Source organism: Pagrus pagrus (genome assembly GCF_965226575.1).
Source record: "Pagrus pagrus genome assembly, chromosome: 20".
Classification (NCBI taxonomy): domain Eukaryota; kingdom Metazoa; phylum Chordata; class Actinopteri; order Spariformes; family Sparidae; genus Pagrus; species Pagrus pagrus.
This window is the reverse complement of record NC_140207.1, coordinates 9,111,819-9,125,835: the sequence shown is the minus strand read 5'-3', so window position 1 is coordinate 9,125,835 and position 14,017 is coordinate 9,111,819. Positions and strand designations below refer to the sequence as shown.

At 44.8% G+C, this 14,017-nt stretch overlaps 1 protein-coding gene across 4 annotated transcripts in view; it reads left to right on the top strand.

Annotated features, from left to right (window-relative positions):
- dlgap1b (discs, large homolog-associated protein 1b) overlaps positions 1 to 14,017 on the top strand; it is a 98,293-nt gene that overhangs the window by 54,624 nt on the left and 29,652 nt on the right. For 2 of the 4 annotated variants that reach the window (XR_014621153.1, XM_084340276.1), the window contains exons 3-6: positions 8 to 1,145; positions 3,170 to 3,384; positions 8,478 to 8,655; positions 11,537 to 11,792. Coding sequence is in view for 3 of the 4 variants with exons in the window: in XM_084340276.1 (XP_084196402.1) it covers positions 75 to 1,145; positions 3,170 to 3,384; positions 8,478 to 8,655; positions 11,537 to 11,792 (1,720 nt within the window). In the remaining variant the exon portion in view is untranslated. The remainder of the gene's footprint in view (positions 1 to 7; positions 1,146 to 3,169; positions 3,385 to 8,477; positions 8,656 to 11,536; positions 11,793 to 14,017) is intronic. The other 2 variants (XM_084340274.1, XM_084340275.1) reach the window with 2 other exon arrangements.

Genomic DNA, 14,017 nt, shown 5'->3' with positions numbered 1-14,017 from the left:
TTTGTAGAGCTAGTTTTGGGGCCTGTGCAAACTTCCCGTGGCAGCAGTTGGATGTGCACGTCGACCCGGCCACGATGACAATGAAAGGCCTGTCCAGTAGCCGTAGTCACCACCACACGGTGACCTGCGACCCCTCTTATGACTCCATGACCCTTGGGCACTCGGATCGTCGGTCCTACTTCCTCAACCCCGGGGAGGCTCATTCTGCTGACCACCCCTGCTACACACAGCGCAGCTCCTTTCAGTCCGAGTGCAGTGCCTATCCTGATCTGGCCAGCTGCACCTTCCCTCGCAGACATTACAGCTCTCACCATGAGCTGAAGACGGAGTGTGGTGCTGTGGTGCCTTACACAGGGCCGACAGGGAGCAGTAAGGGAGGTGGAGGAGGTGGTGGAAACAACAACAGAATCCCTTCTAACCTGCTGGAGCAGTTCGACCGCCAGGCACCTGTACGGCGTGAAGGCTACCACACCTTGCAGTACAAGCGCACTGCGGTAGAACACCAACGTAGCGACAGCCCCGGTCGGATCCGCCACCTCGTTCACTCTGTCCAGAAGCTTTTCACCAAGTCCCACTCCCTGGAGGGGCCCTCAGGGTCTGGTGGAGGAGGGAGCGGGAGGATGAACGGCAGCAAATCCAGTCCTGATGACCCCCCCTCCTCCTCTGGCACCCTGAAGCACAGTAAGCGCAGTAAGAGCAAAGACCGCTCCAAGTCGGAGCCTAAGATGCGCACCGCCATCTCAGGCTACTGGAGCTCAGACGACACGCTCGACCGGGAGGTGTGCCTCTACCACCATCACCACGGGGGCAGCAGTGGAGGCCTGCCTTCTGGGGTCATGACCATGGGGCGCCACCCGGACAAATCCCAGTCACAGTACTTCATGGAGTCTTACAACACCATCAGCGCCCACTCGCTCAAGACGTCACGCAGCAACAATGATGTGAAGTGCTCGACGTGCTCTGGGGGCAGCAGCGGGGCCATGCCGCTGGTAGGCCCCCTAGACGGCCAAGTGCAGCTGAAGAAGAGCTCGTGGTCTTCCACTCTGACGGTGAGCAGAGCGAGAGAGGTCTACCAGAAGGCTTCAGTCAACCTAGATAAAGCTCTAGTGAAAGCCGAGCAGGGGCGCACCTGCCACTTCCTACAGGTAGGACTGTTACAACAGCCCCACCTCTCGCATGTCATACTTCATGCAACCCGCGGTGCCAGCTGCTCCTCCACGCTTCTGCATGCATCTGTGTTTGTTTGTGTGTGAGCCTGAAGGGATGACTGGGGAAGCAGTGACCCAGAGCCCATCCTTTCATTCCCCGTGTCTCAAATAATTATAGGCTGACTTTGTCCCTGATTTCATCAAAACACATTTTGCAAAATCCTCACATGGCATCTGCTCCTCTGTCTTTGTTTCAATGTGCATGGAAATATTCATATGTGAGCATGTGGATGTTTAAGCTTTTACTTCTGTACTGCACAGTATGTCAAAAGTCACATAGCATGAGATAATGCTGTAAGCTGATTTTAGGTTCAGGCTCATGTACCATCACCACGAAACCAGCATTTATTTTTAGTATAGCACAGGAAAGCAGACCAGAAACACCTGTCTTAAATGGCATATTGTCAGATGAAACTACATTTATGCGGCACCTGAGAGTGTACCGGTCTTGGTCATAGCAGTGTTGGTGTGTGTAGGCATCTAAATCGTATTCACGGAGCGAGAGCAGGGTGCTACTATGAGATCAGAGAGAGCCAGAGGTGAGCAGGCAAAGAAATGAAAGGAAAAAATACTCTCTAGCTTAGTGGTGGTGGCAGTGGGTGCTCAGTCACTGTTTCACAAAGGATAAAAATGTTTCAGTTTGCATAGATTTCCTCATGTCAGGTTGAGCTGCAAGTATAAGAAAGGAGAAAAGTGGAGAGAAAAGGCAGGGAGAATAGAGGAGGAAGTGTGTGTGTGTGAGAGAGAGAGAGAGAGAGTGTGTGTGTGACCCAAAGAGTGCAAATAAGGGCAACAGAGAAGGGCGTGAATGAGAAAGTAAAAGGCAGAAAGAGAGAGTGAGGAAGCATTAAAGACAGAGAGAAACTTCTGTGTGGCCGTGCATTTTAACAGCCTGAGAAACGGAGCGAGCAGATCAAGGAAGGATGTTGTCGCTGCAGTACGGCAACATTTCTGCCAGCCTAAAAGAGCCGGCTCTTTTTTCTAGAAAGAAAGACGGAAAGGGAAAAAAACAGGCTTCAAGGAGAGCAGCCCCACTAGTTAGTTTGAGCTACGTTTTTTGAATCCTTAACACGAGACGTTGACGTGCTGTTTGCTTCACCTACTGGGATGGGGTCCTGTTATCCATTGTCTCATGTTCACACGCTTCGCACACTTAAATTAACGCCTCGTCTTTTCATGCACTTGTGCTAAATTCACTGGTTAGAACGTTTGAAATATGCTGCACATCACTGTGAGGTTAATTGGATTAAAAGCATGACTCCATTCATTTTTTATGGTTTTTTCCTCCATAACAATAAATTCTTCTGACGTCACCGCAGACCCGGTCTTTCCCAAGACGTTAGCGCAGTCTGCTGCTGCCCCCTGACATCAAAGTCAGCTTGGTTTCCTAGCTACCCACCGGTCTGTTGAATGATTCTCGTGCACTATTTTCTCGCTCTGTATCTCATTTCTTTCACTTCAGAGCTGGTGCCCTAACAGCCACTCACATCGGGACTGCAGTGGTTCTGCTGAACAAAACCCCCTTTGTTTTCCCTCTCTCTCTATGTCTGCTGTCTTTGACTCTCTCTCTTTTAGATTAGGGCTGGGAGATAGCTTTACCTCCTTTTATTTTACCTTCATTAGTGTGTGTGAAAAGTCAGGAGAGCAGACAGGGGCCAGAGTACTGCAACGTTTTGTCAAAACAAGTCATTCCCTGCATTTGATATGCCGCACGCAACACAGGACAGACTACCCAAGCTCATGGTATGATCGAGGCAGACCTGCATTGATACTGTTACTACTCAGGCTTTTAGCGCATGAAGTACACTGTGTGATACAGGGATTTATATCAGGCCGGGGTAGAAAATGTTGGAGCCTCGCTTTTGTTCATGTGTAAGTGCATCTGTATGAGCTCTCATATCTTGGGGGTGTAATGTGTTCGCTCCCTCTTTACCTTATCTCACCTCACTTCCTCTCTACAGGTGCCTCAGGATGACTGGAGCGGGTTCTCTCCGCTGGGAAAGGATGACGAGATCCCTTGCCGGAGGATGCGCAGCGGCAGCTACATCAAAGCCATGGCAGAAGAAGACAGCGGGGACTCGGACTGCAGCCCCAAACCCTCGCCCAAGGTCCAGGCTCGACGAGCCAGCTACCTGAAGGCCACACAGCCATCCCTCACAGAGATGACCACGCTCAAGTGAGTTTGTATTTGATTCATCAGAAATGGTCTTCGGGTTGTTTGTTTTTTCCAAACAGTTGACAAAAATCACAAAATATTACATTTACAGTTATATGACACAGCAAATCCTCACATTTGAGAAGCTCAAGTCAGTGAAAATTTAGCATTTTAGTCTTAAGTCGGAAAAGTGAAGCCAATGCTAAAATGCCTTAGACCGGATTTCTTTCTAATAGCCAGCAGGGGGTGACTCCACTGGTTTAAAAAAGACTTCTTATTATAATAAGCTTATGAGAAAATGAACCTACTTCTTTCTTGATTTATTATTTCAGTAAACAGTTTCCTAATTTGTTTATCGTCTCAATGGCTACGACGATGGAGCAGGGCATGCTTTCGATTGTAGTTACCTTTGGATTGATACGTCTCTACCACATCATGTCCTTGGGTTCTCAGTCAGATCCAATCAGGATATCCTCCCCAGCTCTACCTTCTTGTCAAATTGTAATTACTTCTGGCTACAGAAGACCAAGATGGCGACCACCATAATGCTAAGATAAGATGTCAGGCTTTAAAATGGTAGTTCACAAACCAATGGGTGACGTCTTGGTTTCAGTGTGTATTTTACATGCTCCTGAACATAATGTTCAAGTATTCACATGTGATGCAGTTTCAGTGAAATAGACAGAAGAGATTAATCGAATGCAAGAGAGAGAGAGAGAAGTCAGCAAACAGAGGGAGATGAGTGTTACTCCAGCATCTGTTCGGCAGCAGTCTGGCTCATGTGCAAGTCCCTGACTCTCAGTGGGCACAACTTAATAACTCGCCTCTGTAGCACCACAGTCACACACACTGAACAGACTGAGCCTTCACTGAAAATACACGATGCCTGTCCATGTACTGAAGTGTGTTAAAAAATAAATGTCACATTGAGGAGAAATTCATTGTGGGTCCAGAACATGCAAGGGATATTTTTCTCTCCACCACAGCAGTTCTTTTCATTCAAGATCTAAAGTTAAAAGCTGAGCTTCATCATTTGAAGACTCTGATGAAGTTGTTTCTTGATGCACGAGGCATTCTCTGCTCAGCAGCATATTTCTCACAGTGTGAGCTCATAAAGTATTCAGCAATATTAGACTCCATCGTGAAGGTTTCTGGCTGAGCAAAGTCCTGAAACACGTTCAGCTGACAGCACTGTCTCCAGTTCAGACGTGAGTTAATCTTAAGAAGGTCGAGTGTGAAAGCTTTAGGACAATCTATTTTCGGAAATTTAATATAATATTCATAATGGCTTTCATTCGTTATCATACATGTAATCACCTGAAACTTGTGTGTAGATATAAAAGGCTTTTATAAAAGTCTTTCAGTATCAATATCTCGTCCTGAGAACTGATAGCTAAAACTATGAAAAGATAAAAGTTGCAACACAGCGTTGGAGGTGGAGCCCGGTTCATTCCTATGAAAGCTGCTAAGTGGTGTTTTGAAGCCAACAACACTCAACTTCCCTGCTATGAAAATACCTGGAACGCCAACCGAGCTGGCTAACCTCCGGTTTAGTGCCCGGCTAATTTGAAGGGGGATAAAATAATTTAATCGTGCAGCTCTTCAAGACTTTCCAAATGTAATTGAACGGAATGGCTCAAATTATGATAGTGAGAGGAGGTTTTCTTTCACAATGGGACTATTGTTGTCATCTCTTCTGTTATAACTGTTTCTGGCGCATTCATGACGTGAAAATGTATCATTTTAGTCCCTCCGCCAATTTCATTACTGAACAACTGTCTTGATATAAAATTAACTCATACCTGATGACAATATTTTCCATCATAGTGCGTTGACACAGTGAAAGACTTGAACACACAAGTCTTATAGCAGCACCGGGCTGTGACTGATTAGCTGTGTAACACACACATATGAGAGGAACACCAGTGGGTGCTCAGTCACTGGTACTGGTTGCGCAAACACAAACAAACACAAACACACATCCTTATGTAAGTGCAAGTGGCGCAGCTTGGGGCCCACTAATGACTTGAATTTGGCTCGGGGAGCGCCATCATCATCTGATGGAACCCAGTGGAACAAACCAAGCTGCACTGCTGCTCGTTGGAGATAGAGAATAAGGCGGGAGCAGCTGACGTCTTGTTTTCACACTGTGCTTTTGGGAGCTGGCAAAAGTCTGTGTCACACTCGGCAATGATTAAATAATCAGCTTTGTTCCTCCATATGTCTCAGAGCCCATCCTGTGACCACTGTGTCCTTGAATGGTGATGAATTGCTCTTGAGAAGTTGTTGTATTTGTTTACTCGCACCCGATGATAACCTTCCTCCTTAATAAAACACAGCGCACAAATAAAGCTTGTATTTTAAATGGCTGAGATTATTCCAAGCTCAGGAGAAAATATAATCCTTTCTTCTTCAGCCGTCTTTCTTTTTGCCGCAAATTCATTCATTCTTGGCCTAGATTTTATCGTGTTTATTTTTTTATTTCTCAGCCAAAACAGACATCTTGAATAATAGGTTGCAGTGATCACGTCTTTGTCTTTCAGTCACTGTAGTCCTCCTACCACAGTCATCTCTCTGAAGACTTATATTCAGACAGTTACCGAGAGGAGGGAGAAGAGGAGAAGGTAAAAGCAAATGGAGGATGGGCCAGTTGGAGGGAGAAAAACCTCTCAAATGAGGAAGCAGGGAGTCGACTGACAGGGAGAGACAAGGTGCTGAAAAGAAAGGGGGAGTTATGCAGTAGTAATCAACAGACAGCTTTAGCAAGCGCTGATTCCTGAATGTCAAAGGGGAACATGTGTTCATTAATGTCACTTGTTCCATAGAGGGACACCCTGTGTCAGGCTGAACTTCCCCCCCTTAGGTGGTCTGATTACAGGCAGGGTCTGCCATTCAAGTTGCCACAAAGACATCATTGGTTCAGGCTATAATCAGCCCTACAGGGAAATCAAGCGCAGACGTGGATAAGGATAATGGTGTTGGTAGATTGATTCTTTTTTGACTTGATTCCTCTGTGCATCATCCACAGTCTCCAGGCAGCTCACAGGGAAGATTCAGACCAATCTCTGAAGTTTGGGATGTGCATTTAGATTTTCTTTTTTAGGTATAATAATGCAGCTTCTATTTTCTATAATCCACTGGTCCATATTTTAAGATGAATGGGAAATGCTGCATAGGAAAGTAGGGAAAATAAGGACTTAAAGAATTAAATGAGTGAGTTAAAGGGGCGCTATGTAGTTTTGAAGAAGAAATTCAACCTCAGAAATTCAATATTTACAATATTAATGAGGTAAAAATACAAACTCAGAAACATTTATCTTTTCCATAAGTCGATAAAGGAGATGTTCTCAGAGGAAAATAAGGTCCCCAGAACACTGTTTGAAACTAGAGAGGTGGCAGGGTCCGCCAAATGTAAGCAAAGTAAAGCAGTATGAAATTGTGTTGTCCTCTAAGCTCAGTTTGTTTGTTTATCTTTGCAGCACAATATATAGACATCCTTGACATCACGGCAAAACATTCTCATTCAGATCGCCTCTTTGTCCTGACCTAACAGTCTGTTATCATGGAACGCACAAAAAAAAGACTAAACCCAGAAAGATTCAAATTTAAGGTGTATCCAGCTTATGTTTGGGATTTTTTACCAAAAGAATTACAAAACTAAACGAAATTGTTGCAGATAAAACTTCTGTCAATTGACTTCTCAGTCAATATATTATTCGTTTCAGCTGTACTTGTGATTTGTCGAACAACTTATTGCAATTTTGTGTCACTTCTGGGGCTCCATATCAAAGAGGACAATGTTTTGGAACCACATCAGAACAGACTGACATCTAAAAGCAGCATTTGTGTAACAAAGCTGTACACCGTCTCTGAATCGTGACAACAAACCACCTCCCTCTTTCGCCTGACAACCCCACAGACAGGGAAAGACTGCTTTAAATATGCATTAAAAGCACAGTGCTACTACAGAACACCTCGACGGGAAACCTCCGATTAAAAAAGAATGAAGCTTGTTGATAAAAACGAACTGGCAAGCATGAGTAACCATTGAGAGCTTTCATATGAAAGCTCAGAGGACAGCATATTTTAAAATTAGCAACTGTTCTTGGAAAATCATTACCTTTTTGTTCCCATCTCAATAGCTCATCTGTCCTTTCGTTAGCCCGATTACTCTCTGCTGTCCTCTACCCTCCATCCTTCCATCCAAGAATGAGTAATCTAGTTTGCTTTGCTGTGGTAACCACGCTCTATTTTGAGGAGGAAATACATAATTAAAGCAGACCTGACCCGGAGGCAAAGGGGTTGTGTGTGTGTACAGTATGTGCCTGTGTGTGTGTGTGTGTGTGTGTCAATGTTTTTATGTACTCATAGACTGTGAATAATCTCAGATTGATGTATTCGTTTCTCTGTGCACTTTGTTCTCTGGAAGTTGGTTTAGTAGGCCACCATGTTCATCAAGAGGAAAGCGAGTCAGCCTTTTTAGGTTTTATTTCCCCTGATTAATGAATTGTTTAACCGGCATCCAACTGCTGCGTAACCTACGCGCACACACTTTCCTCACATGTACCCAAACGCACACACAGACTCGCATAGGCGCGAAGCATGCTGAGCGATGGGATTGGAGGCAGGTGAGAGCTAATGAGACACCTATTCATCTTCCTTGGAGATGGGTGTGTGTGTGTTTTTGTGTTGATTACGTATCTGTTTTTAGATTAAACATACCTCACAGACACACACACACACACACACTCACACACACAGTTCCTCTTCTCTCTTCTGACATATCTATGTGAGTGTTCTCTACGTTAAGTGTTTTAGAAAGTGCTTACAAGGTGCTTCAAGGACAGACAACCTAAGCTACTGCGAGTGTTTCTCAATACTACTGCGCTTGTTGATTAGATAAGGGTGTCTCCTGAAGCAATTGCAGATTGATCCGTATCTGTGGGTTCATACGCGCTGCCAGGTGCTTTGCAAATACCTTTTCTCGCTGTCTTTTCATTGCTTTATCTCGCCTTCTGTTTCCCCTGCTCCTTGTCCGCCTCCATCTTGCTTTGTTTCTACATTTTTAACCAAGCTCCCTTTTCCTCTGCTTTGACTTTTTCTTCGTACGGCAGGATTTCCACGGAGCACTCGCCCAAGCTACAGATCCGGAGTCACAGCTATCTGCGGGCGGTGAGTGAGGTTTCCATCAATAGGAGTCTGGACAGCTTGGACCCGGCAGGGCTTCTGGCCTCGCCTAAATTCCGCTCGCGAAACGAGAGCTACATGAGAGCCATGAGCACCATCAGCCAGGTTAGTGGCACCCAGGGGCCCGTGCCTCTCTGCCGTCGGCCCTTATACCCCCTGTACCTCAACTGCTATGTCCAACAAGGTTGTGCAGGGGGGAGGAGATCCCATCGCAACCACCTTTAGGTGTGAGTTAATCAGGTCAGGTCACCTTCCGGCAAAATATGAAAAGTACCAAAACCCCCAATCTCCCAATTAGTGTATATGTCTGCATGCTGTTTTCTGGAGCTCAGATGATTACAGACGCATTCAGATTGGCTAATTAAACAGGAGGGCATACAGAAACCCCCCCCCCTTACCCTAATATGCTCCTTCTGCTTCGGCATACTTTGTAAAGCAAAATGACGGGCTAAAAATACTCTCTTCAATTTGGCATCTGTTATATAAGAGATGAAAAACAAGAATTAAAATGCAGCCATATGAATGTTATGAATAATTCAAATTAGGATTGGCTCCAAGTGATGATGGGCATTTGCCTTGATTTGATAGTTATTGAACATATTGAGAGCTGACAGGAAACACTCAACAGCGGAGGTCTGTTATTGCCACGACTGCTGCAAAATATGATGTTCGTAATGTTGGATTTTGGGCACGGCTTCGACTCCACATCATTTAGAGTGACAGGGGAGCTTAGCCTACCTTTTTGCCCCGGGTAATAGGCATATGTACTCCCCCTCCAAAGCCCAGGAGCAACAGTTTCCCTCGCCGACTGATTGATGGACCTTTGAGACACCCCTTCAGGTCCTGGCACAGATCAGGGCCAGAGGAGAATGACACACCGGACCTGGCATCTACAGAAATGCCACAGAATTAAAGAGGTGCTGCTAGGCTCTCTGTCTCACTCACTCACTCTCATATTTGTACGTGCATAAAAAGAAGCTCAACATCAGCGGACTGATTCGAGGCCCACGAACCTTTCTGACTCCAAGCTCTACAGTACAGACTCTCACTCTTCTGACTGCACGCTCTGATCACTGACAAACCCCCAAACTGAATGCAGTAGTTAGTCCCTAGCCACATCCCATTCCTACAGTATGTTTCGCTTCTCGTGCAGACATCTTGCAAACTTTTCCTTCGTTAAGAGCTGAACGAGAGCGACTTCAAGGAATGGAATGGAGCTCTGTGTTATCTGCCCTCACACAGCACACACCCGACTCACAAGTCTGCAGCAAGAGTTGTTTTTGTCTTCAGTCCCTGTTCTGAAACCCAGACTGCATCGGCTAATGATGCAGGTGTAGTTAGATTTCCTCAAGTCACATCTCAACTCCCAGTAGTCGTAGCTCTGTCACTTCCTCATTCTCACCTGCGGCACTTGTAGTACTTCACTCTGTTGTGTGGCCCTTTTGAAGTTACATCTTACAGTGATTCCTCCCCCTTATCACTCACCGGACTTTCTTTTATTTTTCTTGAATATATTTCATTTTTTTCTTTTTTTTTTTCTACAGTATATGGAAGTTTCTATCTATGGTTTAAAGCTTCACAAGGCAGCGGGGAGGTGGACATTTGACCAATTTGAGCAAGCAACATAAAAACCTCTAATGTTTTTGGCCTTTAAGAGAGTATCTGTTTCCAAAACATAAGAAAACATAAAAACCTTTGACCATAAGTACTATTAGCAGGCTATATTTATAGGATCATTTTTATAATTTAAGTGTAAAAATGGCTTGAGCAACATTACTGTTGACCAGCTGGTCTGATTGCCTGACGTTAGGTTGTGTTTCTCAAAGATTGATTATCTTTCAACTTTTCACCACAGGCTGTTTTTTTCCCGCAACCCCTGCAGTCCACAGCGCAGTAGCCGAAACGCACTTGTTTAGAGTCTTTAAAAAAGACAGGTAAAATAACAAAAGGCGAGCTTTAATAACAAACCTGAAAACACAAACCAGCAATCTAAAATCCGAAGAAGGCAGGCAACAACTACAATCCAGTAAACTGAACAGTGATATGAAGACGGAGGACAAACCATAAAGCCGTGGGGACCAAATCCAGAACGCAGAGAAGGAACGAGGGACAGACACGGGAATGCAGGAGACACAGGACGGAAACAGACAAACTGACCAAGAGACAGGGGAAAACATGAGCTAAATAAAATACAATTAACACTTAACAAATGAAACACAAGCGAACAGGACAAAGGTGGGAAAGGACAAAGAGAGGAGGTGCAGGGCAACACATAGCACACGAGGAGAGAACTACAAAATAAAACAGGAAATAATTCAACCCAAACCCAGACAGCAATACCAACACCCAAAAAAAGAAATGGGAGGATTGGCATTTTTACCACAATGCCAGATTTGGTCTGAATGAGACCTGAAACTGAAGACACTAAACGTGACTAGTCTGTGCTTCTTCACCAAAGAAGACCAAATTACACCATTGTTCTTCCTGCAATTTCACATTTTAATTGCTTGTTCTGAATTGATTTGAGTCAAAAATAACTTCTGTCAATAAGAGCTCTTGTTTAAATGACACTTCAAAGTAATTTGTTGTGTCTCTGTAAGCAGAGAAGTGTCCATATCAAACAACAGAGTGTATTTTTGGCAAGTGTTGCGATTCCGCCTGCCTCAAATTCTGGGAACCCTGGAGCGCTGTGTCCAGTTGCAGCAACCGTTTTGTGATTTAAGTGTTTTTGAACGTAAAACATCTGCCTGGTGAAGCTTTAATCAGTGGAATAGCTCTACAACATTAATTCTTGCAGCACAAAGAGATGGCCTTCTGTAATATACTGTCCCTCTCCTTTGTCTTGGACTTTGCTGGTGTGTGCCTGTGCATTTTTATATTTACATTTTTCACTGTGCCTGGGTGCGTGACCCTCCTGTGTATGTTTTTTCGTCTTGTTCTTTGTTTGCACGTACTGTATGTCTGCCTGTGTCCCCCTCCTCCGCAGGTGAGCGAGGTGGAGGTGAACGGGCAGATCGAGGCGGTGTGTGAGTCAGTGTTCAGCGAGATGGAGTCGCAGGCGGTGGATGCCCTGGACCTGCCCATGCCCGGCTGCTTCCGCATGCGGAGCCACAGCTACGTGCGTGCCATCGAGAAAGGCTGCTCGCAGGAAGAGGAGGAGGGAGGCGTCGCGGTGGGCAACAGGAGGACCAATTCACCCCCGCGCAACACCACCACTGTCAGGACCATCCAGAGCAGCACAGGTAGGTGGGAACATGCGAACACACACAAGCTCATGTACTTATGAACATGTGTGAACATGCATAATTCACGGCGCATTATGAATTTATCTGTGTGCCTAGAAGGTATGTATTATAGATGTGCCCTCTAACTTATGCAGTATGTATATAGTGTCACACACAGTACACACGAATAAATAAATAAATGAATTAATGCTGCAGTGATGCAACTTGATGTTTCTTGAGGTTAAATTTCCCAAAACACAATACATCTCGGCTAGGGTTCGGAAAATCATGTTTTGGCTTAAAGGTAAAATTCACCCAAATGGAGGGTGTAAATAACGTCTTTTCAAATCATTTAGGCTGCCACAGACTTGGATTACGCTGGATAATCTGTATGGAGCCATTTTATGTTCTATTAATGTTTTTTGTTGTTTTTTTTTATGTTTCGCCACAAGTCCCCATCTAGTTCAGTGAGAATGCTGCAACACTGTTTTGCTGTGAATCTCCAGAAATGTTTTGTGGACTACAAAACTTCACCCATGTTTCAATCGGCGTGAGGTCGAGTAGAAAATGACTGAATTTTCATTTTTGGGGGATCTTATCCTTTAAACTACCTGGTTTTGGCCACAAACAATGCTGGACATGTCACAACGTCCCAACGCCACAACCATCCCCTCCGCCTCCCGACAACAAAGTCAGCTCATATATTTGTAATGTCAACGTATGACACATATTGTAGAAATGGAAAACATGACACATACATCTGAACACACCCATTGTTTGCAGAAACTTAAAATGCCGTCATTTTATTCTTGCGACTGGGCTGTGGTCAGTATTTTTCCTGAAGGAAATTGTTGTTTGGGTAGTTGATCGGGGAGTAGTTTCACTTTGTAGACTCAAACCCTCTGCATTATTATCCATCTGACCCAGTTTTCCTCTCAGATACAATATGATGAATGCAGAACTGTTTTTTTTCCCACATAAGAGCTTATTCGAGCTGTAAAGCTCAGTGGCTGCTGGGTCTTATTTTAGCCCTCTTGTGTGCCTCATGGTCTGGAGCGCTTGGCTTTCCAGCATTACTGCATGCATGCAGTATTGATGCTGAGTGGTGCTGGCATCCGGCACTGGGTGCTTCTATGTTTCCCAATGCAAATCCAAACGTCATTCCCTTACATTGTGCAGGTTGAGTCACCGTCGCCTGACGCACTCTGGCTTTCTCCTCCGTTCCTTTTGAGCTGTGCCAATTAAAAGACAGCATTTCCCCAAACCTCGCCGTCAAGGTTACAGTCAGATAATTAAACACATTTACTGCAAATTGGCAAAACTAGTTCAATCAATTCAAAGGGCTTAAAATTAACTCTGAGTAAACATTTATATAACACCGTTTAATATTTGCTTCAGCTGACTTCCTCCAAAACTATCATTCCCCTTCTCCAGTTAATGAAGCATTCGAAATATAGAGTTGCGTCCTTGTATTTTTATCATTTAACATCGATTGACAATTCAGGGTAACAGCACAATTAAGGGCAGTAGAGGATTCAGTTGATTGTTCTATTGTGTGGTGGTAGTTATTGATCTATAAAAGAAGACTGAAAAGATCAAGAGAGGGACGTTCGGAGCTCCTTTTCGCCTGAGGAGGGAAGAGATAATGAATACCATCTATCAGGTGAAGTGTTGTAGGGATTAACTCTGGTTTTCAAGCCAGACAACTGTAGTGTTACAGTCTGTTCGCACACACTTCTTTGTAGATGCGACTGTCTTGATCTGTTGCCGATAAAGTAAAGATAACGCCTAGAAAACCCTCTCAGGTAAAAAAGTGTTAAAGCAGAGATGTCTGTGTGTGCATGCGTGTGGTCTGTAGCACACATGTCTGCGGCAGTAGCCCTGCAGCTGTTGGCATTTTAATGAACATCCTTTTTTGGCACCTGAGTTTGTCACATGATGAATGGACGGTGTGGAGGTACAGAGAAGAGATATCAGTGCTGTGCGGTCGCTGATGATCCAATATTATGCTGCTGCTTCCAATTGAGGACGATCCTTTCTTTCTAGCTCTACGTGATCGGCTGTCGACTTCTTGCGACCCTTGACCCTCATTTGCTGCCGACCTTATTGTATCTGGGAATCAGCCGCAGCTAAGGTTCAAGCAGGAGAGGAAGGGAGAGCACACTCGAGTGATATATCATGAGGCATTGTAGAGAGCAGTTCACCGTGGTTGGTAGTGAAGGTAGAGGATTGCTTCAGATTAC